The sequence below is a fragment of the Poecilia formosa genome, unplaced genomic scaffold, assembly GCF_000485575.1.
Source record: "Poecilia formosa unplaced genomic scaffold, Poecilia_formosa-5.1.2 Scaffold403, whole genome shotgun sequence".
NCBI lineage: Eukaryota > Metazoa > Chordata > Actinopteri > Cyprinodontiformes > Poeciliidae > Poecilia > Poecilia formosa.
This window is the reverse complement of record NW_006800342.1, coordinates 141608-167393: the sequence shown is the minus strand read 5'-3', so window position 1 is coordinate 167393 and position 25786 is coordinate 141608. Positions and strand designations below refer to the sequence as shown.

General features: G+C 38.1%; 3 protein-coding genes across 5 annotated transcripts; 1 reads left to right on the top strand and 2 right to left on the bottom strand.

Annotated features, from left to right (window-relative positions):
- Nucleotides 1-1447: 1447 nt before the first annotated feature.
- pla2g6 (phospholipase A2, group VI (cytosolic, calcium-independent)) lies at nt 1448-15211 on the top strand. Of its 3 annotated transcripts, none has more exons than XM_016663084.1 (18): nt 1448-1575; nt 2226-2454; nt 3389-3598; nt 4247-4427; nt 5281-5468; nt 5873-5969; nt 6880-7062; nt 7304-7412; nt 8495-8626; nt 9753-9837; nt 10287-10450; nt 10579-10729; nt 11714-11850; nt 12826-12980; nt 13065-13116; nt 13399-13514; nt 13646-13719; nt 14129-15211. In XM_016663084.1, the coding sequence occupies exons 2-18, from the start codon at nt 2228-2230 to the stop codon at nt 14265-14267; spliced, it is 2400 nt and encodes a 799-aa protein (XP_016518570.1). In that variant the 5' UTR covers nt 1448-1575; nt 2226-2227; the 3' UTR covers nt 14268-15211. The 3 variants fall into 3 exon arrangements, with proteins under 3 accessions (XP_016518570.1, XP_007576311.1, XP_016518571.1); XM_007576249.2 differs by having other exon boundaries at nt 2222-2454; XM_016663085.1 differs by lacking the exon at nt 1448-1575 and adding an exon at nt 2075-2151 and having other exon boundaries at nt 2222-2454.
- A 3973-nt stretch (nt 15212-19184) lies between these two features.
- LOC107833533 (sialoadhesin-like) lies at nt 19185-20784 on the bottom strand. Its single transcript, XM_016663068.1, has 4 exons — nt 20466-20784; nt 19802-20153; nt 19649-19706; nt 19185-19484 (listed from the first exon to the last, which is right to left on the bottom strand). Exons 1-4 carry the CDS (start codon nt 20632-20634, stop codon nt 19281-19283), a joined length of 783 nt encoding a protein of 260 aa, XP_016518554.1. The 5' UTR covers nt 20635-20784; the 3' UTR covers nt 19185-19280.
- Nucleotides 20785-20843: 59 nt separating this feature from the next.
- On the bottom strand, nt 20844-23765 carry LOC103154851 (uncharacterized). Its single transcript, XM_016663067.1, has 7 exons — nt 23391-23765; nt 22880-22953; nt 22547-22780; nt 22377-22475; nt 21981-22199; nt 21506-21844; nt 20844-21193 (listed from the first exon to the last, which is right to left on the bottom strand). The coding sequence occupies exons 1-7, from the start codon at nt 23423-23425 to the stop codon at nt 20844-20846; spliced, it is 1350 nt and encodes a 449-aa protein (XP_016518553.1). The 5' UTR covers nt 23426-23765.
- Between the last annotated feature and the right edge of the window lie 2021 nt (nt 23766-25786).

Below are 25786 nucleotides of genomic sequence, written 5' to 3'. Positions count from 1 at the left end.
AACATATGCACATATAATATACATGCATTAATATAGGTGAACACAACACTATTTTTCTAAGAAATATTTGATTATAGAAAAAAGTAAAAGCTCAAACAGTATTTAGTGAATGTTTTGCAGGATATTTGATCTATTACATATTTCTGCTCAAACTATTTAAGGATCTGTCTGTGAGTAGCAAGTAACCAAAGCTGCCATTTTACTGTTTTTATTGGTGGAAATTCACAAGAAAGTAATTAATACTTGACTTTCCTCCTTTTATGCAAGTCTATAAACTTCCATTGATCGCACTTTGCATTTAAGGCTTATAAAGTTTTACCCAAAATGAGTAGCAATTGTTTAGGGCGTTTGCTTCTTTTTGCGCTTTTGTTTTTGAAGAAGTAATCCAGGGTTTAGCCATATTAATAATTTAATCTAAAATCTGAATACCATAGAAAGATAATACTTTACTTTGAAACTCAGAATAACACCAATTCTTTATTCGTCTTCTACCCTCTGGTGGAAGATATAAGTATTGCAAGTGGTTAGTGCCAATTCTTGTTTTATTCAAGAGCTCATTTTGCCTTTGCAGGTGATTAATGCATTATTCATAAATGCAACAATTTAACAATATTATTGGCATAAATGTAAGTCAATGTGACCAGACCAATATAACTTAATTTAGCTCTGACTACTAAAATAAATACATTTTCATAAGAAAATCTTGTCAAATTCAACAGATAATTTTATGATTAATTTATAGTTGTTATAATTTGTAGGTTTCTATGTAAAGATATATGACTTAATATCTTAAGTAGTAGGGTTTTTTTGTTTTATCAGATGTGTTTCAAGGGTTAGCATATCTGTTTTATTTATTTTGTGTTCACATATTTAATACAACAAAATAAATCAGACAATGATTTACAAAATTAAAAATAATTTATTCGGAATATCACAATTATGGCTATTTTAAATATAATTAAATGGTATAACATTGATATGTTTGGATAATATGATTAAATATAAGTTAATTTAGATTAAAATACACTAAAATAAATAAATTTCTATTAGAATTTGAACTCATTACCATTGTAAATAGTTAATAAATAATATAATGAAAATCATTTAATTTGTAGACTTAGGAAAAAGGACGTTGTGGGAAACATTTTTAATAGAGTATAACTGAATAAAATTATATATAATAATCATTTTTACAAGTTAAGTAATAATAAAAAAGAAAACTAAATATTACTTTATAATTTTACATTTAACAGCTATATATGACTGTAAACAAGTTAAATCTGCAGGATTTTTATCTAAAGACTAAGGCGGGGCATTGGGGCAGTTAGACCTACTTCCATTATGATCACTGATGCGTCCCGTAGATTAACACGTTCTCCCTTTTTTCGCTTCCCTCAGTGAAACGAACCGGAGCGTCTCCTTCAACCAGGTCCCGCCCATCTTGTCTAGTGCGACTAAATCCTGCGCTCTGATTGGACAAGCTCGCGTCAATCAAGAGCAGGTTTGGTTGCGGCGTCGGTTGTTGATGTCGCTGTCAAAAGTCAGGCTGTCCGCCACACTGAGAGCAGCTAGCAGGTAAGCTCGCTGGTTTTAAACCAGTTTAATGCGATTAGCAGCAACTGACAACTAAATATCCGAATTGTCTTTACACTGCGATTATTAAGGAGCTTCAAATCAGAAACCTGGAGGACAGAAGTGTGGTTTCTACAAAGCTTAGCGCTGGTATGCGCTCTTTATATGATAATAGACTCAGGAAATACCTGAACATCATTGGTGGAGCTGTTTGTTCAACATCCAGACAATGAGCAGCTGTATTTGTATTTGGTCTTCATAGAAAACTGAAGGTCACAGACCCAGACGGCGCTGTTAACAGCTAAAGTCAGCCCTACTGGTTAAACCACCAAACGCAACATTGGAAATCAATTGTATTTGTACATGTGGAGCGCTTCTATTCTTAGAAAGGGTGTAACTGCACAGCAAAAGTAGCAACATAATGAAAGTATCTGCTGAAAAAAAAACCAAAAAAACTTGTTGCTCCACTTAAATGGTGACATCACTTCCCAGTGGACTAAATAAATCATTCATTCATGCTGACAGGAATCTGACAGGCGTTTCTGGAGAAAACAGAGCTGCTCTAGTAAACACAGGGATGCTGGTTTAACACACATTGTACATCAGAGATCACAGAGATACTCTGGTTAATCGTGCTCCCTGTTTTAAGGTAGCGATGCAGTTCCTGGGCCGGCTGCTGGACACCGTCTCCTCCGTGTCGACCTCCGTGTCGACCCTCTTCACCAACCCTTACCGGGTCAGAGAGGTCCAGCTGTCTGATTATGGAGGAGGAGGCAAAGTTCGGCTGAAGGAGGACGGACGCATGGTCCTGTACAAAAACACACAATGCCAGTCATGGGACTGCGTGCTCCTGTCCCCCGAAACGCCCACTGTGGCCCTGAGGTCAGTATGGATCACCGCTGTAGAAAGTTAAAGTCCGTCTCAAAAGTTTTTTTGTAAAGTTTTTCTCAACTTTGTTTGTTTTTTATTTTTTTTTGGTTACCTTTGACCACCATTGTTAAGCACGTCTATAGTTTTCTCTCTCATGTAGACTAAAACCTGAAAAACAGGTCATGAACATTTTGAGATGACCTCAGCTCCTTCAAAACCCGTAGAGCAAGTTAAGGAATATTCTGTCCAATGTGTATTTTTCCTAGAGTTACTCGTGGAATTTATTGTGTGTTTTTCTGAATTTTTATAAAGCTACTCCTAAACGTGAACTGCCTGAGGTTTAAAACGCCAAATATTGTGATATGTAATTATATACAAAACATCCATGAAGTGCTTTGCTAAAATATTCCCATGCAAGCACAATGTTATAAACACACATCTCATCTCAAAATGGTATCTTATGTTGAGTATTATACATAATCACAATATAATACTTTGACCTTTTTGAATTCTGCACCTCAAATTAAACCAAAACTAAAACTACTACTATAACTAATCAAAGCTAAACTAAAACAAAACAATGGTAACAACTAGCAAACACACTAAAACTATTACAACCCTGTTTTTCTGCCCCTTTTTCTCGAATACCCCTAAATAAAACAGTCATATTTTTATTTCCTAATTATGTTAAGTCATGCTTTATTTTACTTCCCATTCACAGTCACACACTCTGTTATGTTGGTCTATTGCATAAAATCCCAATAAAATATAAATAAAAATAAGACGTGAAAATATTCAAAAGCTGCATTTAGCAGAGAAAAGAAAAGGTGTTTCTGCCATTCATAGAAATCAAACTGGTTAGGTTCACCGCATTTCTACGGGGCAAAGTTCAGTTTCTCCTTTCACTTCTTGGAAACGTTTGGGCTCACCGCTGCGCCGTCCGCAGGCTGTTTCAGGTGGGGTCAGAGGAGGATGCCATGAACTGGTTCCCCCAGTTCGCCCTCAAGCTGCGACCTTTCTACGAGAGTCTGACCCTGAAAGCCGACACGGTGCAGACCATCGTGGACTGCATCCGCAACCATCCTGACTGGAGCTCTGCTCACATCGCCGTGGAGACGGGCATGAGAGAGTGCCTCAAACACAACTACGTTCAGAGGTAGCTAACCGAGCACAAAACTGTGAAAATGACAAAGTAATCAAATGTTATTTGACACCACAATTTACAGATGTACTCTTCCAAAAACGAACAGGTTCAGTCTACCCAGATAAACTAAAGATTTGTAAGCTTCCTTCTTTCCAAAGGTAACAGAAGTAATAAACAGTCAGCATGGGCCACTCCAGCTAACAGGCGTTCGATGCCATTAAGGATTTAAAACGCCTTGAAAATGTCAAAATCAATGACGAGTTCTTGTTAAAAGCTTGAAGCCCATTAGCCTCTTAATGCATTCACAACACTGTTACTTTCTTCGACTAACTCCTAAATGCCTGCTTTATGCATCATGAAAAGAAAATATAAATATTCTGTTTGTACTTCTGGAATCTTTCTGTTTAGTTTCCCAAAGTTCAAACTAGTAGACTGACAAAGATTCTCTGCATGTTCAAAGCTCTGCTCGTCGGTCTGTGCAGTACGCCGTTAAAACACAAGCCAGCCATAAACCTAAAAGCTCGGCCAGCCGTTGTTTCTCTGTGGATGTAACTGGAACCTCCTGGGAGCCTGTTCTTAACAGCCAGCATAGCTGTTTAGTAAGTCATTCTCCGATGTTGTGCTTTAAAATGTCAAACCTCCTACGATTTCTGCTCTCAGCCAGATCAACGCGCGGGACGCGTCGGGCCAGACGCCTCTGCACCTGGCGTGCGAACGGGGCGACCTGGCGTGCGTGAAGGAGCTGCTGGACGAGAGCCAGGCCCGCACCGACATCAGGGACCAGAAAGGAGAAACCCCCATGCACTACGCCTCCAAGCAGGAGTCTCCCGTCATCATCCAGGTGAGACCTGAACGACGCCCAGGTCAAAGGGCGCTTAAAGTCCGAAGGGAGGGGGTTGCGCTGATGATTGATGACTTTTGGTTTTGTTCAGCTATTAAATGTGTTTCAGGAGCAAATACTGAAAAACATCCTGAATATTTAAGGTCAAACCGATGCCCTGAATCTCTCGACAGCATGGTGTCGTGTTGCTTTCCCACTCGGGATACGTAGCTGTCGGCGACGGCGATTCACACCTGGGAAAATGTGAAGCTGAAGCCTGCAGCGGCCTGTCACAAATAATCACGCCTGACTTGTTGTGGGAAGAGTTCTGCAGGTCAAGGGGCGCGTTAGTCTTACTGGAAAACGTATTTTGAAACGGGCTCCTAGTAATTGTACATTTTTTCAAAGTATTTGGACAAGTGCACACAGGCTGTGAGTCTGGGAGAGATTATTTGTAGCTAGAGAAAGCCGACAGAATTGAAGAAGATTCAATGTAAGCTGTAACTATGTAAGCTGGAAAACCAGAGATCCTGTTTAAAAAGAAGCTGCATTTTATACTAAATGTTGATACGACGGGTGCACAGATTGGACACGCACAATGTGACCTCAGCATCTAAAATAAATAAATCATGACAACTCGGGGGCAGGGAGACTCAGAAAAATATTTAAATTCAGCTCTTAGTTCTCCCAATAAATTAGCTCTTGAAAAGGAATCAGAATTGGCTTAAATCTGTATCAGAGGGTCAACGGTTTAGAAAAACTGGAGATCGGGTTGGTTGTTGCTCTGATATCACTAAAAGTAATAATTAAATAATTCTTTACAACCTATAAATACGCAATATTCCTTTTTTTTTAACGTAACTTTCCTGTCCAGGCTCTGTGCTCACGGCTGTGCTCAGGGGTGAACGAGCTCAACAGCAACGGAGAGACGCCGCTCCACGTGGCCTGCCGTCTGGGCCGGGTGGAGTCCGTCAAAGCCCTGCTGGAGGGGGGGGCCAAGTGCGACACCAGGGGCAGCACAGGAAACCCCATCCACACCGCCATGAAATACAGCGAGAAGGGGTGAGTTTACAAGCAGCTATGAAAAGAACAAGCTGGAGCCGTCTCCCTCTTTCTCTCTCCCTCTCTCTCTCTCCCTCTCTCTCTCTCTTTCTCTCTCTCTTTTTTTTTTCCTCTCTGCGCTACAAGGAGCTACATTGTCTCCAGGAAGGAAGTGGCTCCGTTTGTTGTTCCTGTGACCTGCAGACTAATTAAATCAGTGTTTATGATTCGTTTTGTGCTTTGCAGTAATTGTGTATGAAACATCATTATAAAACAGCCTTACACACGCATGAAACAGTGTTTCAGCTAAAATGAAACTTTGACAAACCTGCTAAATCCCAGCGAAGATGCCATCAGCATTAGAAACTATAAATGATTCAGTTTATCTAATGCGAGGTTGTTCATGCGGTGTGCTTGTTTGTCAGCTGCGTGGAGCAGATCCTCAAAGCGGATCCGTTCCAGCTGCAGGCCGAGGACTGCGTGTACGGAGGCACGCCGCTGCACTGGGCCAAAACTGCCGAGGTACACACTTGTGCACGCTCTCAAACTGTTAATGTTATTAATTAATCGCATGATCAATTACAATGAGCCCCATAATTTACATTCTGATGGTTAATATTGTTTGAAAAGGCAGCTTTGTTTACAGAGACTCGGTGTGGTTCAGCTGTGTGTTCGTTTCTGTTTATTGCTTTTGGTTGTCATGTTTTATTTTGGATATTTAAAATACCTTCTAGATTCCATGTTAAATATTCTTAATGAAATTAATGCACCGATTAACTTTTTTTCATTTCCAATACCGATATCTGAGGTTCATTATCGGCTGGTACCGATCCGATACAGATAAACTGAGCTGGGTCCACTTGAAACGTTGCTTTTTATTTTTTTTTAATTACAGACATAAATGTACTGAATTACAAATGTATTTGATAACTCTGCTCCAGAACAGCACACTAAAATACACCATTAGCTTTAAGAGGCATGTCTTTACATGTTGAACATGTAAAAACAACACAACTGGGGCAGTTATGATCAGGCACATTGTCACAGATACCCCATCTAGAATTTTTTTCAGTATCAGGACCGTTACAGATATTAATAGTGGACTGGTGCGTTTCTATTCATTAGTCTTTACGAGGGCGAACATGCAATATTATGGCATTACTGATACATCACTTGGAAATGGACTCAAGATGACAATATTATCGTTTATCGCAATAATTACAGGGCCAATTTATCGTCCAGCGAAACGTGTTATTGTGACAGGCCTGTTAGATGACCTGAGCTGATGGCAGAAAGCTGCGTTGTTGATTCATTTAAAGCTTTAAATGAACCAACTTCCCCACTAAGCTTTAAATGAAATTTTAAACATTAAACTTTAAACTAAACTTAAAATGAAGAAGGAAGGTTGTCCGTTTTGCTTCCTCTCTGCCAGATGTGCCGCCTGCTGCTGGACCGCGGCTGTGAGATAAACTACCTCAGTAAGACTGGTGAGAGCGCCCTCCACGTTCTGACCAAGAAGGGCCGCTTTGAGGCCGCCATGGTGCTGCTGACCCACGGGGCCAACGCCAACCTGAAGGGCCAGGACGGAAACACGGCCCTGCACCTCGCTATGAAGGTGAGGATACGCTAGCTCATCGTTTTATGGGGTCAAAACGACACTATCTCATGGACATTTGTACAGTTTATTGAAATGAATAAATAAAACTTTTAAGTGATGGCGATCTATAATGGCAAAATGATTTCCACAGTGATTTATTATTAAAATACTTCATATTTAATGTTTTGATGCCGTTTACTGCATCAGAACTGTAGTTTATTTCTAAAACTATTTTTATTTTTGTGTCTGTTCTCACTAGATGGACCACATGGAGCTGATTAAAGGTTTGATCGTGTTTGGCGCCGATGTTGAGATCCACAACGACCTGGGAGAAACACCGGGGCTGATCGCAGCTCGCACCAGCAAAGGTGGGAGAGATCGAATGTTAAACCGCGACCGCTGCTAGAACGGTTTGTTTAAAAAAAAAAAAAATCTAATAAAGTAAGTTATTATTTTTAAACTGAGACTTAAAAGCATGTGTTGCAGTGTAAATAACAGAGATGTGCATGTTCACAAGTGAAAATGTCCAGGAAAGGCTACGTTAAAATTCTGTATTTTAAAGTGTAATTTTTGTTTTTATTAATTAATCTTTAGAGGAATAAAAAGAGGAATTTTTTTTTCACAGTTTAATGTAAAACTACCCCTCAGTTTAAAAAAGAGTTCATGATGTGATGAACTACTTAAAAATTTGAGCTTTTAAGTTGCTCATCACATTATTTTTAATCCATGACGCCTTGGTCTGGTCAGACATTTCAGTTAATTGGACTATTGTTCATTGTTTTTTTTATAAAAACAATCAAAACAAATTGATCTGATAATCCTAAAAAATACACAGAAATCACTATTTTACTCTGAGTTCCTTCGTTTCTCAGTGTGAAAAAAAAAATCTGGTTTGAAGAACCATTTCTGTGGACAGCCAGGGTGTGGAAATTAATTTGCTTATATTTCAAAAATAGAACAATTGTAGAGCAGATTCTGTGTAAACATGTCTATGCAAAAATGTTGAGAAGACATTAAGGACATTTAAACTGTTAAAATACCAACAGATATTATACCAAAAGTTGAAATGCTTACCGAAAGACTGCATCTCTTAGATGATCCACAAATTATTATTATTATATTATTATTATTAGTAGTAATAGTAGTATTTTTTTCAAAGTGGATCTGTTGTTGACATAGAGAAGTTTCCAGTAAATTCTGATTTTGTTCTGAGAGGAAAATGATGCTTAATTGAGTTTCCTGTCATTTATTGATTTTTTTGTCGTTTTTTTGAAGATGCATGACGATTGCTAACCGTCTGCACATCTCTCTGCTTACTCTCCTCCCTCCTCTCTCTCTGTCTGTTACGTATCTCTCCATCTCTCTCTCTCTCTGTCTGTCTGTCTGTCCTGTGTTCGTGGCATGCCTGCATGCCCGCCATGTCGGCTTGTGTTTTGAACTAACCTGAAAGGTCCTAATAGAAGGATCCTGCTGGACATGCTGTGTAGTGTAGGAGTCCAGCGCTGCCTTCCTCGCTCCCCCAGCAGCCCTCCTCCTCTTCCTCCTCCTCCAGTCTCAAACAAGACCAAGCCTCGAGCCATAGGTAACGCCAGGACCCTGAGAAGACCCGTTTGTTTCAGGAGCTTTAGCATCAAATGAGTCACATTTTGATCAGGGGTGTTCAGGGTTTCCCCCCAGAGATCTGCCTAAGCCCAGCAGGTCTAAACTTTGCTTAACCTTTCTTTGCCATCACCGTGACTGGTGTAAATAATAATAATAAAAACAAAAATTAAAATGAGTAAATGATGCTTAGCCTGGTGGGAGGGAGGCAAATAAAGCCTGGTGACCTGCGAGGCTTATAATGCCGTGGGGGAAACTCTGAAACTTATTTTCATTTCACATCTGAAACTTATTTTCATTTCACATCGAGGTCATAAATGTTCACAAAGGGCCCGTGGTGGCAGAAAATATTGATAAAATCTATCGAAAAATTGCAAAAAATATGAATAAGTAGCTAACTCTGTATTCATGAGTACTTGTTAAAATTAAATTATATTGAGCATCTTTTCACGTTGATGTAATTTGGCAGTAAACAGATAAAACCTGCTTTGATTTGGTTGGTAAAACAGTATTTTAGCATAGAGTTGTTAACTTGAAGGTTGTATTTATGTGGCCCTTTAGATCAGAGGGCCACATGAAAAGCTACGGTGGGCCGGTTTTGGCCCTCAGGCCTTGAGTTTGACACGTGGATTATATAGATCAGTTACATACAACTGGATCTCTGAAAGCCTTTATTTCTGTTAACTATGAGGATTTTCCACTTACAGCTAATGAAAAAATGTTTTTTAACATTAGAATATTACAACAGAACAATAAAAAATATTACTAAAAAGTAAATTTGAGCTAAATGAAACTCATATTTTATTATTTTCAAGCGGTACCTTTAATCTGACAAATGGGCCTCTTATTATTCCATTTATCGAATATGACTGTATTTACATTAAGGCATTGCTTGCAATTTTTTGAGTGCTCTGAAATTATATAAACTAATTTATTTTCAGTACAAATGCAGCATCAAGATGGGTAATTTGCTATTTTAAAGTGATTCTAAATATATACTTGATGTTTCTTTTCAAATGGCTTCATAGCTTTTAGAAATCTCAGTCTCCTCTTCGCCTTTTTATCATTTTAACAGCACGTGTTGATCAGGTTTTATCACTGTTTTACAGGGTTTGAGGACATCATGTACGTCGGGGCTGCAATAGGAGCAATTGGCAAATCTGAAATTGATGGACAAGTGATGGAGAAAAAGAAGTAAGTATGTGAAATATTTGTTGAGAGCGGAAATGTATTTCATTTCTTTAATTCTGGATGATCGGCTAATACTTGCATGAGAAACCGATCCTATCCACCTCTGAATATCGGCCCTTTGTTCTGTTGTGAGCAACTTTTAAAAAAGAATCAGCAAAAGTCAGAATCAGCAGGTCAGACTTTTTCAATATGAGTGATTGGTCAGAAAACTGCAATCTGTGCATCCCTTACTCTGTTATTTTGTTCTAATTTGTGTTGATCTGCTATTTGAGGTTATAAGCTGATGAAATGTGCAAAATTTAAAGGAGTATAAGTGGGAACATTTTTCTAAGTTTACACAATACATTTCCTTCAGTTCTTCTATCTTTATTGTTATTGCGTCTTGTCATTTATCTAATTTATTTGTAATTTTCTATAATGGTTAACAGTATTTAATCCAAATCTGACTGCAGGATAGACAGACTGCTGTGTCTGGACGGTGGCGGTATCAAAGGCCTGGTTCTGATCCAGATGCTGATCGCCCTGGAGAAGGAGGCGGGTCGGCCGACCAGGGAGCTCTTCGACTGGGTCGCTGGGACGAGCACCGGAGGCATCCTGGCTTTAGCAATAATCCACGGTGTGTTTTCGCTTTTCTAACGTGTGTGTGTGTGTGTGTGTGTGTGTGTGCGTGTGTGCGTGTGTGCGTGCGTGCGTGCGTGCGTGCGTGCGCCACCAGAGCTAAAGGGTTGTGTCCTCTGTGTGAAGGTAAGTCCATGGAGTACCTGCGCTGCCTGTACTTCAGAATGAAGGAGCAGGTGTTCAGAGGGTCCAGGCCGTACGAATCCGCACCGCTGGAGGACTTCCTGAAGAAAGAGTTCGGAGAGAACACAAAGATGACGGACATCAGATTCCCAAGGTTTACTTCACATTGTGGCATTAAAAGGAACATTTCAAAACAAGTACTAAAAATAATAAAAAGTTGTTGTAAAGCAAAAAGTGATAAAATGCTTTTATTCACCAGAACAGCTAATACAGACATGGGGAAATGTGTTGGTACTTCCTCCATGTTAAATAAAACATAAATATTCCAGAAAGAAGTTCAAGTTCACAAATTAGTGATATCGCTTTTTCTGAATTAACACAAAACAGATTTTATTTTATTCATTAATTCAGATGAATTTTTTATAAAAAAAAAAAAAAAACCTGATTATAATCCCATAAACTTTAGTGATAGTCAGCATGCATTATGGGAAATTTGAGACAAACTCAAATGGGAAATTTGAGTTTGTCTTACTTCCATCAATAGCGGATGAGTCATCTATGAGATGACTCATAGATGACTCAGTCATCTATGAGTCATCTCATAGATGACTCATAGATAACGATGAGTCATCTGACTCATCGTTATCTATGAGTCATCTCATGGAGATGACTCATCTCCATGAGATGACTATGAGTTAACATGTGACAGATCTGTCACTGTCAGATCCTAAAACTTAAATTGTTTTTGATGATTTTCTTTTATGTGTTTCCATAATTTGCATGATCAGCAGACAGGTTGATCCAAACTACCCACCCCATGTTTGCTTAAGGCTGAATGCCTCAAAAGACTCTGTGATGCTAACTATAGTTAGCATTAATGTAACAGTCATTAAATAAAAAGAGTCCAAAGAAATATCAGTAAATTTGTTCATACTTTATATGTAAAATAAACAAATTATCTCAGCATAATTTCCTTGCTTACTTAGTCATGCACTAAAAGTACAAAAGTAAATTCAGTCATTATCTCAGTTCTTAGAGATCTGTTCTCATAATTGAATAAATCTTCTTCTCCTCTACCAGCATCTTAGCCATCCTTTCTCCATTTCTCCATTTCTCCATTTTCTGTCCGTCTGTCCAGGGTCATGGTGACCAGCGTTCTGGCCGACAGACATCCAGGTGAGCTCCATATCTTCAGGAACTATGACCCTCCGTCTGTCCGCAGAGAGCCCTCCTACACCACCACCGCCACCTTCAAGCCTCTCACCATCCCACAAGGTACCCACCAGACTTTAAATGAAGCTTACCGCACTCATTTTATATATGTGGACCTTGCGCACCACTAGATGGCGACAAAGTGAGCAGTTCTCCCACAGACTCCTTTTTTTTTCCCCATGTCATTTTTCTAAATGAATGAAGAAATGCAGTTGTTCTGTTTGAGTGGCAGCCATGTTGTTGTTGCAGGGTGGGAGGATGAGGATGTGTTGATAGTAGGATACACAGATGAGCCGCCCAGAAAGCGTAGGAAGGTGACAGATGAAGGTGTGTAGGACAAAGTCGAGTCATGAAATTGTTCAAAACGAAAAGCCTAAAATATCTTGAAATGTTCCTCATTTAGGTCTTCATATTAGATTAGGAATCCCTTTTTGTCACATCTGTAAATTAAAGTGGTGTTACTAACAATGACGTGTGTAAAGAAGTTTATATTCTTAAACATGCAGGAAGCTGAAGCTGCTTTTAATGAAGTGGCTTAAAACTGCTGCCATCAGGTTGTTCAAGCCGTCCTATAAAATGGTGATATGCATCTGGAAAATATACAATACCACCCCTTTAAGTATTTTGAGATAAATCTAGTGAAGAAAGAGCATAGTCATAACAGAGATTTAACAGTTTTGTTTTGTCTTATTTTTGTAGTAGATCAGACTTCTCAACAGTTCCTAAATTTATTTTGGAAAAAGTAACTCAAAGACCAAAAACCCACTGAACTCACTCACGTTCTTCGTCAGACTGGGATTAATTCAGTCTGTTAATCCCAATAGGATGTGAATTAAAAACAAATGAAAAAGAAATATTGTAAAATGGCATGGAAGAAAAACGTTACGGTAAAACCTCAAGATCACAGCAGAAACCTAAATGAGTCTTACTTTAGTCGTGTGCTGGCCCTTTCTGAGCTCATCTGTTTTCCCAGAGCAAACCTTAAACCTAAAAGCATCAAACGTCTTCACCTTGACATAATCTGTGTCTTTACGTCAGAACAACTCATATGGAGAGCCGCCCGCTCCAGCGGCGCCGCACCCACCTACTTCCGACCAATGGGCCGCTTCCTGGACGGAGGGCTGTTGGCCAATAACCCGACGCTAGACGCCATGGCAGAAATCCATCAGTTCAACAAGTCATTAAAAGCTGAGGTAGCAGATTTGCACGCTTTGCATTGTTGACTCATCCGTAAAGCTGCACTGAGCTGTTCTACAGATCTGTGTTGTCTTTCTCAGGGTCGTGAAGCAAACATCAAGAAACTGGGCATAGTTGTTTCTCTTGGAACAGGTGGGTCTAACAGAAAACTACAGCTGATGTGACTGAAAGTCATTTACATTCATCATGCACATCTGAAAATGCTGTTTCAAATGCAAAATATGTGGTTTAGTTACCTGCCTTTGTGTCCACTTAGTGTGGGGTCTAATTGTCTCATCGTACGCTCAGAGACTTAATACCTGCAAATAAATTTCTATGAAATACAACTTGCTTTCAGTTCCGTTTTCACACGAACAGCAGTCAGGGGTTTTGTGGTTTCTGGGTGAAGTCACTGGTGATGTCGTATCTTTCCAGGCAAACCTCCACAGGAAGTGGTGACCTCCGTGGACGTTTTCCGACCGTCTAACCCTCTGGAGCTGGCCAAGACGTTCGTAGGCGCCAAGGAGCTGGGCAAAATGTTGGTGGACTGTGTGAGTGCACCACTCTCATCTTATGCCGAGTTGTAGACATTTCCCATCTTATATTTTTGCTCCTGATTCATAACCAAAACGTTCTGCATCGTCTGTTTTGTCTTAAATTCAAAACCTGTCTGGATGCGCAGTGTACGGACTCTGATGGCTGCGCCGTGGACCGGGCCAGAGCCTGGTGTGAGATGATCGACACCATCTACCATAGGTCAGCTGATCATCAACGTGCCACTTTCTTTGCTATATCCTGATTTTTCAGCTTTCTGACACTTCCCTATTTTTTGCCAACATATCAACTAAATCACATCTCTTTTTAAAGGCTTTAGAGACTTCAGAGATGACCAAGTTGAAAAAAGTGTCCTATAAATATTTCTTGTGAAAATTTCCTTTAGGTTTACAGTATCAGTATGAGTTGATTTGTAAAAGTGACCTGAATTAATTGAGCATATGACCGGAAGAAACGTTTCTTTTCAACAGGCATTTTCCCTAAAATCAGACAAAGTTAAAAATTGTTGCATCTAAAATTTGATTGCTCCTGATACTTAAAGGTATAATGCATTCAAACAGGTTTGCCAAGTACTGCAGTAATTAACAAATTTGTGTGTTTTGTTGTGCAGACTGAGCCCCCAGCTGTCTCAGGAGGTGATGCTGGACGAAGTGAGCGACGAGGTTCTGGTGAACATGCTGTGGGAAACGCAGATGTATCTGTTTGAGAAACGGGAAGTGCTCCAATCCCTGGCGAAAACGCTGCTGTGAGGCTGACGGGAGAAAGAGACGACAGAGAGGGGCCACAGATAGAAACCTATGAATATTTAACAAGCTACAAGAACAACCACTATTCTAAAGAGAGACAACGATTCTTGGTGCTTCCTGAAGGCTCTGTGCAAGAACAAACCACTGAAACTTTCGACTGAAATAAGTGTGAAAGGAAGTTTTAAACCTGACAGAAATCTGACACTGAAAGTAACTTGGCATGAATTTATGAAGAGGAGAGACGAGTAGCACTGACCTTATAACTGACTGTGTTTTCTGCTTTCTTCACCAGGTTCACAGTTTTTATATAAACTACTGGAGAAGTTTACATAAAAACTTCCCCAGTATAAAAACTTTCCACAGATGTAAAAACACGTCCCTCTGTTGTAAGTGTTTTTACATCTTACAATGGAGGAAGTGGTTAAAAACAGAATCGGACACAGAAACTGCTGCTTCCTTCTCTTGAAGACAAACAATTTAAGCGACGTTTTCATTTACCCTCACATATTCACACATCTATAAAACCATTCGAGTTAGAGGTTTTGTTTCTAAAGATGGTTACTTTATCGTCTAAAGTAACCACCGGAAACCGCTGGAGGTTATTTTCATTACCCATGTAGGGCAGCTGTGAAGACTCACCAGATCTGACTTACACGTCCGTAATGTTTTCTTTCCACATATCATCCTTTGTATTCATTTATAGGTCATTAATATTGTTGTATTATTTAGACGCACTCCTACACTCCTTACTGCCTATTTCCAAGTGTTTTCTGTCTCCATAATGTGAACTGGAAACTTTTGCAGAGATTTAAATGTAACAGATCATGTGACCTGCTGCTACTTGCAAACATAAAAAAGGCAAATAATGATTTTGTATCGTTTTTTTTTCTTTCTATCACTTATTGAGGTGTTTACTTACATGGTAATAAATTTTATTACTACTGGCATAAGATTTGTTTCTGTTTTTTGTTGCTACAATTTCTGTTTTGTTGTTGTTACAGTTTATTGCAATTTTTTGATCCAGTTCTTAAGAACACGCACACACACACACACACACACGCAGAAAAAACAACTCATAAAAAGGCGGTTGGCACGACTGCATATTAAATAAATGAATTAGACAAAGACTGATGTTTTAACATCTTTATTTCTCTTAGTCATGATTTTTTTTTTTACTCACAGCTAATAAAACATTTAGGATTTCATCAGAATAAAAAATAAACTCTTTAAAAATGTGTGGGTTTTATTAAAAGACTTCCTAAAGGTTATTTTTTAAAAATGTACTTATAATCTGACAGATAAGACTCATCACAATGTATGTTGTAATTCATTGAACATGAATGTAAATTAAGTATCTAAAATCATGTGAGTGCAGCACAACCAGAATAAAAGGAGAAGGAATTTAAGAATTTAACTAATTACATCGAGATATGATTGAAATCCTGTAGTTCAGGGTTGCTAATGTTGGAAAGATACTTTAAAATAATAATGAAATATGCTAAAAAAAATGAATTCCTTTTTAAGTCTAATATATAAAATTACTTCACACTTTCCCTCCTAAAATAATGCACATTTCTGGACATTTTCTAAATATCTGAAACTCTTATTTTCAATAACTTTACCTAAAAAAGAAAAGTTATATTCCTTTATAACATTAAGAAAACGGCAAACTTAAAAACTACACAAAATGAACTTCTGCAACATGTTGTTGATGCATCAGTTTTGGTTTCAAAATCAGATAAAAAATATTTCCGGATTAGTGGTCAGGCGTGTGATGAGAGCATGTATCAACACAGCATATTGAAATTTGTTTTTATCTTCTTAAAACAAATTTGAAGAAGAAGAAGAAGAAGAAGAAGAAGAAGAAGAAGAAGAAGAAGAAGAAGAAGAAGAAGAAGAAGAAGAAGAAGAAGAAAAAGGAGAAGACATTTTTGCCTTGAAAAGTCTTAGTCACTTTGTTTTTGTGTTGTTAGTGTGACAGAGTTCTAATGAAAAAGTCTCTGGTTTCACTTCCTCAAAAAGGCAGCTTACGTCCAGTAAGTGTTTTCATTGGTGCACTGGGACTGACTTTAAGAGTTATTGGGCAAATGCTGACCAGTTCTTAAAATAAACAAAACAAAACAAAAAAAAAAAAAAATAGACACAAATGTTCACAAAAGTATAGGTTTAATTCAGTATCTTTGTATCAAAATTGTATGTTTCTGGATGTCCATTTCACACTTGTCTCTCATGTTCAGCCACATCATTACATTCTCAGATCAGATAGAAAAAAACTAAATCCTCTTTGCTGAGCCAACCTCAAGCACATTCAGAACATAACTTTTTAAGTTACATCTCTTTACCTTTATTTAGTCATATTCACTTTTCTTTTAGCAAATGGAACCTACACACGAGGAACACATTTTTAAAATGTTTGCTTTTACACAGCTAAGATTAAATAATTTTAAATAGAAGCAATAAATAGAATGAACTTCTAGCAGTAAAATACTGGGTTACCAAGGTGACAGAAAATAATTGTTCTCCCAGTGTGTGTCTACTGGTTTTATCTTTAAAGCACCTCATGAAAACAGACTCATTAAGGTCAATACTCCACAAGAACAAAGTAGTTCTTTTGCTCAAGTTGGCAAGATTGGGATCACATTCTTTTCTGGCCAGGATGTTTGATACTTCACATAAACTTAAGGGCAGAACTCTTGTTAAAGGGGCAGTTTTATGTATTTTGAGCTTTGCATCATGTTATAATGTTATTCCCTCATCAAAACATACCAGGAGTTTTGCTTTGATTCATTCATGCATGTTTGAGAAATCCTTTAATCTCCATGTCAACCAGCTGTTCAAATCGCCTGGGTGGAGTTAGCTCCACGTTCGAGGTCAAAGCTCCTAGCTCCTTCTCTGAGCTGCAGCTTCTGAGCTCTGCCTCACAGTGCAGCCCTGGAACTTCCCCACTCAGCTCCTTCAGACTAGCTACAGGCAATTAGCAAACATCTGGTGGAACATCTGCTGAGCTCATTATACAAGCTACTTCCCAGTGTAACGCTGATAAAGACATTATTAAAGGTTTTACAATGTGAAAGGTTTAATAAAGGAGTGTTGTGATCACTTTATAAAGGTGGAGTTTCGGAAAGAGCAAAGTAAAAGTACAATTTATTTATACAGCACATTTACAACAGTCTCAGCTGACCAAAGTGTTTCACAACAAACAACACCACAGGTAGATAAAAATAGAAAATAAATTTAAGTTTAATAATAAGATAAATATAAAATTGGCAAAGATACCAAAAGCTATCTTTGCAGGAGTTTCTTAAAGAGGTACAGGCCCAGTTTCAAGGCCTTAAGTTAAGAAGTCAAATTTATTTTAAGACATTTAATATATAAAGCATTTTTAGAACAACTGAAGGTTACATAGTTACTTGATTGTGCTATAAAATGGCAGCATGTGAAAATATATAATACTGCCCCTTTAAGCCCTTATATAGTAGATATCAGAACAAGTAAGAAATGGGTCAGGGTTAGGAAATCAGATTATGGGTCCGACTGTACAGCCATCAAGGTCAGCATGACTAGTTGATATAGCCATTACATATACCTTAAGTGTCGAAGGAGAACGGCCCTTATCAGACTTAGATTGCCTCTTCTTAGGAGGAGTCAGAGATTGTGGCCTCAGTTCTGCGCTTAGAGTGCCTCGGAGTGGCCACCAGACCAGAAGGCGGAAGGTCATTTACACACATGGGGTGTAACTGGGCCAGTCAAGCCACATTCACCGCATGGGGCATGTAGCTGCAGTTCATCAGTTGTCTGACAGGCTTCAACCAGGTGATCATGCCTGAGGCAGGCAGGGCACAGGACACGACCATCATCTGCCTGAAGCACAGCCCTGCAATCCGAACAACAGTGGGAGCCATTCATGGCCAAAACTGAAGTGAGTCCCAGCACAGGCAGACAGAGCAGACTACAATTGGGAAAGGGGGCGGAAAGCGCTACCATCACCAATTACAGAAAATCCAGCGGACCAATGAGAAGCAGACGTGGTCAGCTATGTCCAGCATGATGAAAAACAGATCAAGATCGGGAGAGGACATTAACGCTGTCAGTAGGGATGAAATAGAACTGAAAACCAGCGATCAGGCCCGAAACCTAGGAGTAGTGATGGACTCTGACCTGAACCTTCAGAGCCACATTAAGACAGTCACAAAGTCGGTCTTCTGTCACCTGAAGAATATCTCCAGGATTAGAGGACTTATGTCTCAGCAGGATCTAGAGAAACTCATCCATGCGTTTATCTTCAGTTGCATTGATTACTGCAACAGCGTCTTCACAGGACTGACTAACAAATCAATCAAACAGCTGCAGCTGATCCAGATGCTGCTGCTGGCGTTCTCACTAAAACCAGGAACATAGAGCACATAACACCAGTTTTAAAGTCCTTCACTGACTCTCTGTAGCTCAGAGAATAGACTTTAAAATACTGTTAGTTTATAAATCACTGAACAGTTTAGCACCACAATACATTAAAGATCTGTTGTTGTTGTGTCAACCGTCCAGACCCCCAAGGTTCTGGTCTGCTCTCCATCCCCAGAACCAGAACCAAACATAAACAAGCAACATTCAGCTTCAATCCACCACAAATCTGGAACAAACTTCCAGAAAACTGTAAAACAGCTGAAACACTGAGTGCCTTCAAATCTAGACTAAAAACCCAGCTAATTAGATTTGCCTCTGAAGTATAATGGACTAAGAATTTAATGATGACACTTGACTTAATGTATTGTTTCGATTGTTGATTCTATGATGCTTGACTATGTGGTTTTATGATGTAAAGCTCTTTGAAATGCCCTGTTGCTGAAATGTGAGGTACAATTTGAATACAGAAACAAACCTTTATGCCTGAAGTGAACACCAGGTTGCAGGCACAAGCAATATATTTTATGTTTGTTTATTAATAACACTGTCATTTTAACCACAATTAAACTTTGTCTTGAAAGTAAAAAAAAAAAAAAACACAATACATGATTAGACTCACAGTTGTTGGTTGCATCTAGTTGAATCTGAATTTGTGCTTGTTCCTGTTTTGACCACAGAATAGGAGACATGCTCTTGCTCTTGATGGTGCTGGAAGCTGGAGTAAATGGGGTTTATTTTCTCCAAAGCTATCTGGCTGTAATGAAGTTCCTGTTCTGCTGGTTGAGCTGCAATCTCCTCATACATACGACCAGTATTTATCTAAGGAAAAATAAATACAAAATTTTTAATTCAAGTGAGCAAATCTTCACTCTTAAAGTGACATAAAGGTATAGCGTTTGGTAACACTTCTGAGTGAAAAGAAACATATTAATGTTAATAGGACAATATACGGATAAGGAAAGGAGCAGAAAAAACAGGTTTACCTCATCCATATTGTTGACAGGTTCACTTTTAGAAGACTGATGAGAGGGCTTGAATTTCCTGGTTGGTGAAATTGATAAATACATAAATAATGAAGCTGGAGTTCACAGTGAGTAAAATATGTTGATAATTACTAACAGGGCTGTAATAATCACCTATGCAAGAAAACAGCCAAAGGTACCAGGACCAAAAGAAAGACAGAGAGTCCTGCAGCTGCGGATGTCCAGCTGACTGTTGTTGTTGTTGCTGTTCTTCCTCTTAATACAGTCAGAGTCTTTCCAGCTGAGCTGATCGTCTCTACAGTACAGGAGTATTTTCCTTCATCCTGACTGCTAACTGCATCTATAATCAGATGTTTGTTTGGTGTTTTAGTCAGACTCAGAGGCCGACTGTTCAAGTACCAAATGTAGTTTGTGTTTTCACTGAGAGGACAGCTGGTGCTGCAGGTCAAAGTGACTCTCTGACCCTCAGTGACCTCTGCAGCAGGTCGCACATCCACCAGGAGATCTGGAAGACAGTTGGACTAATCAGTGAACAGATGAGTAACATTTAGTCAGTAGTTCTATGAAAATAGACTCAAGAGATGTAACTAAATTGTAGTTTAGTAATTTTATTATGAATTACCTCCAGCTACAGGATGGGTTATTTTCATATTTAAGATATGAAATGTTAATTAAATGTACAAACGTTATGTTTAGCTAAACATAAAAATTCCAGACTTACATTTTAAATTTTGTAACATGAACATTTTCACAATGTAGTGTAACAGCAACACATTTAGATGGGAAACAATTACATATAAAATATCATCATATTTACCTGTTACTATCAGAGTAACTCCAGGAAATTCAATTGATTTCCGTTTCCGTTGCTTTGTTTTCATTCTGAACTCGTATTCTCCTGAGTTTTTCTCCTCCAGATTGTTTAATCTGAGGATGTGTTGGTTCCTCATGTCATCCTGATAATTCACATCTCCTTTATTCTCCATCAGTTCTTCTTCTTCCAGCTTTGTATTTATCTTCACTTTATACCAGCGTTTAGTCTGTGGCTGCTGGTGTTCAGGATGTGAGTATTTGCTGGAGATGTTCACTGATGAACCTTTCAGGCCACAGATTCTCCTGCTGTCATAACTCACACTCCAGCAGNTTCAGATTCATAATTTATGTAAAATGTTGACCAGAAGCAGCGCTGTGATACTCACAAAAACACAAACACAGAGAGAAGTAAACAAACCAGGAGAGATACTGAGAATCTGGCAGCTGGACCCCAGTTTACTGTTGTTGTTGCTGTTCTTCCTCTTAGTACAGTCAGAGTCTTTCCAACTGAGCTGATCATCTCTACAGCACAGGAGTAGTTTCCTTCATCCCGACTGCTAACTGCATCTATAATCAGATGTTTGTTTGGTGTTTTAGTCAGACTCAGAGGCCGACTGTTCAAGTACCAAATGTAGTTTGTGTTTTCACTGAGAGGACAGCTGGTGCTGCAGGTCAAAGTGACTCTCTGACCCTCAGTGACCTCTGCAGCAGGTCGCACATCCACCAGGAGATCTGGAAGACAGTTGGACTAATCAGTGAACAGATGAGTAACATTTAGTCAGTAGTTCTATGAAAATAGACTCAAGAGATGTAACTAAATTGTAGTTTAGTAATTTTATTATGAATTACCTCCAGCTACAGGATGGGTTATTTTCATATTTAAGATATGAAATGTTAATTAAATGTACAAACGTTATGTTTAGCTAAACATAAAAATTCCAGACTTACATTTTAAATTTTGTAACATGAACATTTTCACAATGTAGTGTAACAGCAACACATTTAGATGGGAAACAATTACATATAAAATATCATCATATTTACCTGTTACTATCAGAGTAACTCCAGGAAATTGAATTGCTTTCCGTTTCCGTTGCTCTGTTTTCATTCTGAACTCGTATTCTCCTGAGTTTTTCTCCTCCAGGTTGTTTAATCTGAGGATGTGTTGGTTCCTCATGTCATCCTGATAATTCACATCTCCTTTATTCTCCATCAGTTCTTCTTCCAGCTTTGTATTTATCTTCACTTTATACCAGCGTTTAGTCTGTAGCTGCTGGTGTTCAGGATGTGAGTATTTGCTGGAGATGTTCACTGATGAACCTTTCAGGCCACAGATTCTCCTGCTGTCATAACTCACACTCCAGCAGTCGCTGCCATCAGCACCTGAATATGAGAGAGTGATACATGAAAATTATTGCTCAAATTAAAATGTTTCTGAATAAACAGAAATTTATAATAAACAATGGTATTCTGTCTGTTTTAATCATTATATCAACACTACAGATTCATTCATACTCACAAACTTCATTAGAAAGCAGATCATGATGATCCTTCACTGTACAGAAGAAGCTCTCTGGTGATGAGATGAGAACTAAAGAGTTTTGATTAACTTTCTGTTCACCACTTTCTGTGTTTTTATACAACTGAAATGAAGTTTTATTGTCAGTCAGAGAACAGCTGGAGCTGCAGGTCATCTTGGAATGGCTGTTGTGTGGTTCTGTCCTTTCAATACGAACTTCTGTTGGGACATAATGAACATGTTTTAATATTTACTTTTTATGTTAATCAGACACATTATTGAATTTTAAAGACTATTGTAAGTAGATAGTGTGATCAGGTTGATAAAGTATTAATATTTTTACAATTACTTTAGAGCAATTAGAGCAGATGTAAAACCAGCAGACTGTGTCATCACCTGCAGGAAATGTGATGGAGCAGGACTGTTTCTCTGATTTGTAGGAACACATCCTGCCTCCAGCGTAGGTCACACTGAAGCAGCTCCCTGAGACAGAATCTGAACAGAACCAGAGATCAGGAAGAGTCTGACCAGAAGAGATAGAAAAGAAACTAATCTTGCTCACTGACCCACTGAGACGTCAGGAGCTCTGAGATCCTCGTAGCCTTTGATAGCACAGGAGTATCTGACTGCCTGGTCACTGTTGACCAGCTCTTGGTACCAGGGGGACCAGTCCTCATAGAGGAACTCTCCATTCTGGTACCAGATGAAGGCTGCAGGGCTTTCAGTCAGAGAACAGCTGCTTGAGCACATCAGAGTCACTTTCTGTCGTTCTGAGGCAGGAAACACCTTTACCTGAAGGTCTGAGATATTGTTGATAAAAGAAGCATAAATTTACTAATCAGTAAATTTACTAATCAGTAAATTTATAACTCAAATATATTTAATATTTGTCTCCATACCTATAACTCTGAGCTGAATGCTGTTCTGCTGACAGCTGTCGGTTTCATCTGGTCTCATTTTAGGAACAGTTTCACTGCAGCAGTAAATATTTCTCTCACACTCTGGTAGATCTCTGATTGTCAGAGTGAAATTATCTTCTGAAATTATGAACCTTTCATGATTTTTATGTGCGGATACATCATGATAAACATTTTCTGCACCACTCTTGCTCACAATGTACCATTTGATGTTTGCAGCTGAATGTGGAGCTGAGCAGCTCAGATTCACTGATGAACCTTTCAAAGCAAAGACGCTGTTTGGTTTTCCTTCGACACCTGAAGCAAAGATTTGATCAACTAACATTTGATTTTCCTGTTTTTGCTGTAATTTTCTATAAAGTAACACATTCATCACACTGTTACAAACTGTGTCCATATTTCTAAATGCTGCATTAAGGTTCAACAAGTCAAACCTATGTTTGATCACAAACTTACAAAATTAAATTAAAAAAGCTAAAGCAGTTCTACGTACCTGAGATGCAGAGAATATAAACCATCAACAAACATCCAGCTGCTGATAAAAACATCACTGTTGTTGAATTCTGCTATTAAAATAATGATAGAATTAATTTATTTGCTTTATTCCAGCTGCAGTTTAATGAAAGGTTATTAAAATAGTCAAAAGAAGAACAGTTCAGCTCAACAGCGTCTAATGAAAGCTGCTTCATGTGAATCTGTCTGATAGACTTGACAGTCACTTCCTACTTTATCATTTTCCTGTCAGAAAGAGGAGACCTCTAGTGGAAAACCGGAGACACTGCATCACTACTTCTGTTACTGATTTAGGATAATGTCCTATAAAATTCATATATTATTAAAACTTCATGTTTTATTTGAGTTGCTCCTGTTTTTAAAATAACACAAAGACACAGAGCTTGCATGCTACATCTTTGCGTAATCAGAAATGCATGTTCTATAAAAGCCAAGAAATAAGAATTTATTAAAAAAAAAAAATGTTGTGCTGGAATAGAAAAATCTGAGAAAATAGAGAAGCAGACATGATATATGCTTTAAGATGTAGAGGAGGCTTGAAAGTTTACATTAAAAAAGTAATAATTTGTAGAGGTCTGAAAAGGGCATAAACAGAATAAAAAAAACTGCAGTCTGGTAAACTGAATAAAAATAACTGGAAAAATAATCATAACTTCTATATTTGATTCAAACAAAAGCAGTACAAAATTAAAAAACAAAAACACCTGCTTTTTCAACTTATCAGGAGGTAATAAATGTAGCATCATTTGACCTTATCTCTGACCTTTTTATCTTCTTTCTGTATCAATTGTACAGCGTTTATAATAAAAGATTTTCCAGTTTTCTTCTTCTACCAATACAGACGAGAAGCAAGAAGTAGTGAAACTATTCAGACAGAAAACCCACACTGTCAGTTTCAGCTGGCATTTTCCCTCTTCTTTGGAAGAAAACCTTTTAACCATATTTGACAAGTGGAACTAAAACTAATTGTCGTTATCATTTCCTTCTTAATCTTCACACATACACATTTAAAACACTGCTTATGTGTCAGAGGTTTTACCATATGCAGATATGATTAAACTTATCTCTGCCAAACCACTGAAGGTTATTTGCGTTATTCTGTAGAGATGCTGTAATGAACCATAAGTTCTGTCTTGCAAGTCTGTGCTGCTTGACGTGCAAGACAGATGAATAATCTGAATATTCAGATTATTCATCTGTCCATTCGACATCAATTCCTGTTTATCTTTACAGGATCAAAGGAATCCAAAAAAAGTGAAAACATTTCTTAAAATTGTGTACATTCTTAAAATGAGTAGAAATGTATGGCCTTGCTTTTTGAGAGTCAACTGATCTTTATAGAGAACCTTTTATAGGGCCAAGAAAAAAATAAAAAATATATGCTTATTCCTAATGTGGATTGCAGCTGAAACATTCTGGGTCCAACTAGCAGCAACAGCTTCAGTATGGAGCTGGGAGATTTGCATCTATTAGCAGAGAATATTAAATTTATTTATTTATTTATTTATTCATTATTGCTAAGCAGTGTTGTTTTGACCATGGCTTAGGGAGCAATTGTTCTTGGTGTGCAGAAGACATCCTCTTGCTCTTTAAGTCCAATGATGCTGTTTGGGAGTAGCTTCACTGAAGCAGTAAAGTTTTCCATCCCTCTTTGTTCGATTTTTGATTGTCAGAATTAGTCTGAAGTCTACAGGATTTTCATCTGCAGAAACATCTTGATAATTAGTCAAATAACTCTCTGCTTTATGTCATTTGATGTTTGCAGCTGAGTGTGAAGTTGAGCAGCTCAGACTCACTGAAGATCTTCTCAAAGCAAAGATGCACTTTAGTTTTCCAAAGAAAGATTTGATAAATCAACATTTATTAGTTTGGTTATCCTCTTTTTTATGCTGTAAATTTCTATAGTAACCCAGAAACTATAGAAAATAGTTTCTACACTGTAGAAAGCTGAGCAGCTCAGCTTTCTACAGTTAAATTTCACAAACAAAATTCAAATACACTGTTGCAAAACACCTAAAATTTTCTATTTGAAGTTGACATGCTGAATATGTTTTTACTTTAAATAATTCACAAATTACATGGAGATACTGAGGACTAAATTTGAAGAAAGCAATGAAAATCATTTTTAATTGACCACAGAAGACTATAAATTACAAGTTATCTTTTTTCTTGCAGTCATGCTTCACACAAGCAACAAAACATTTAGTTGCTTGAGTCAAGCATGACTGCAAGAAAAAAGATAACTTACCTTTATCAGCAGTGACAGCATCAAGTTGTGGAGATGTTTTACTGCAGGAGGTATTGGTTAAACAATTTTTGTGAGAGCAAAAGTAACTTTGATGAACATCCAGAAGATGGACAGTAGAGTTCTCTACT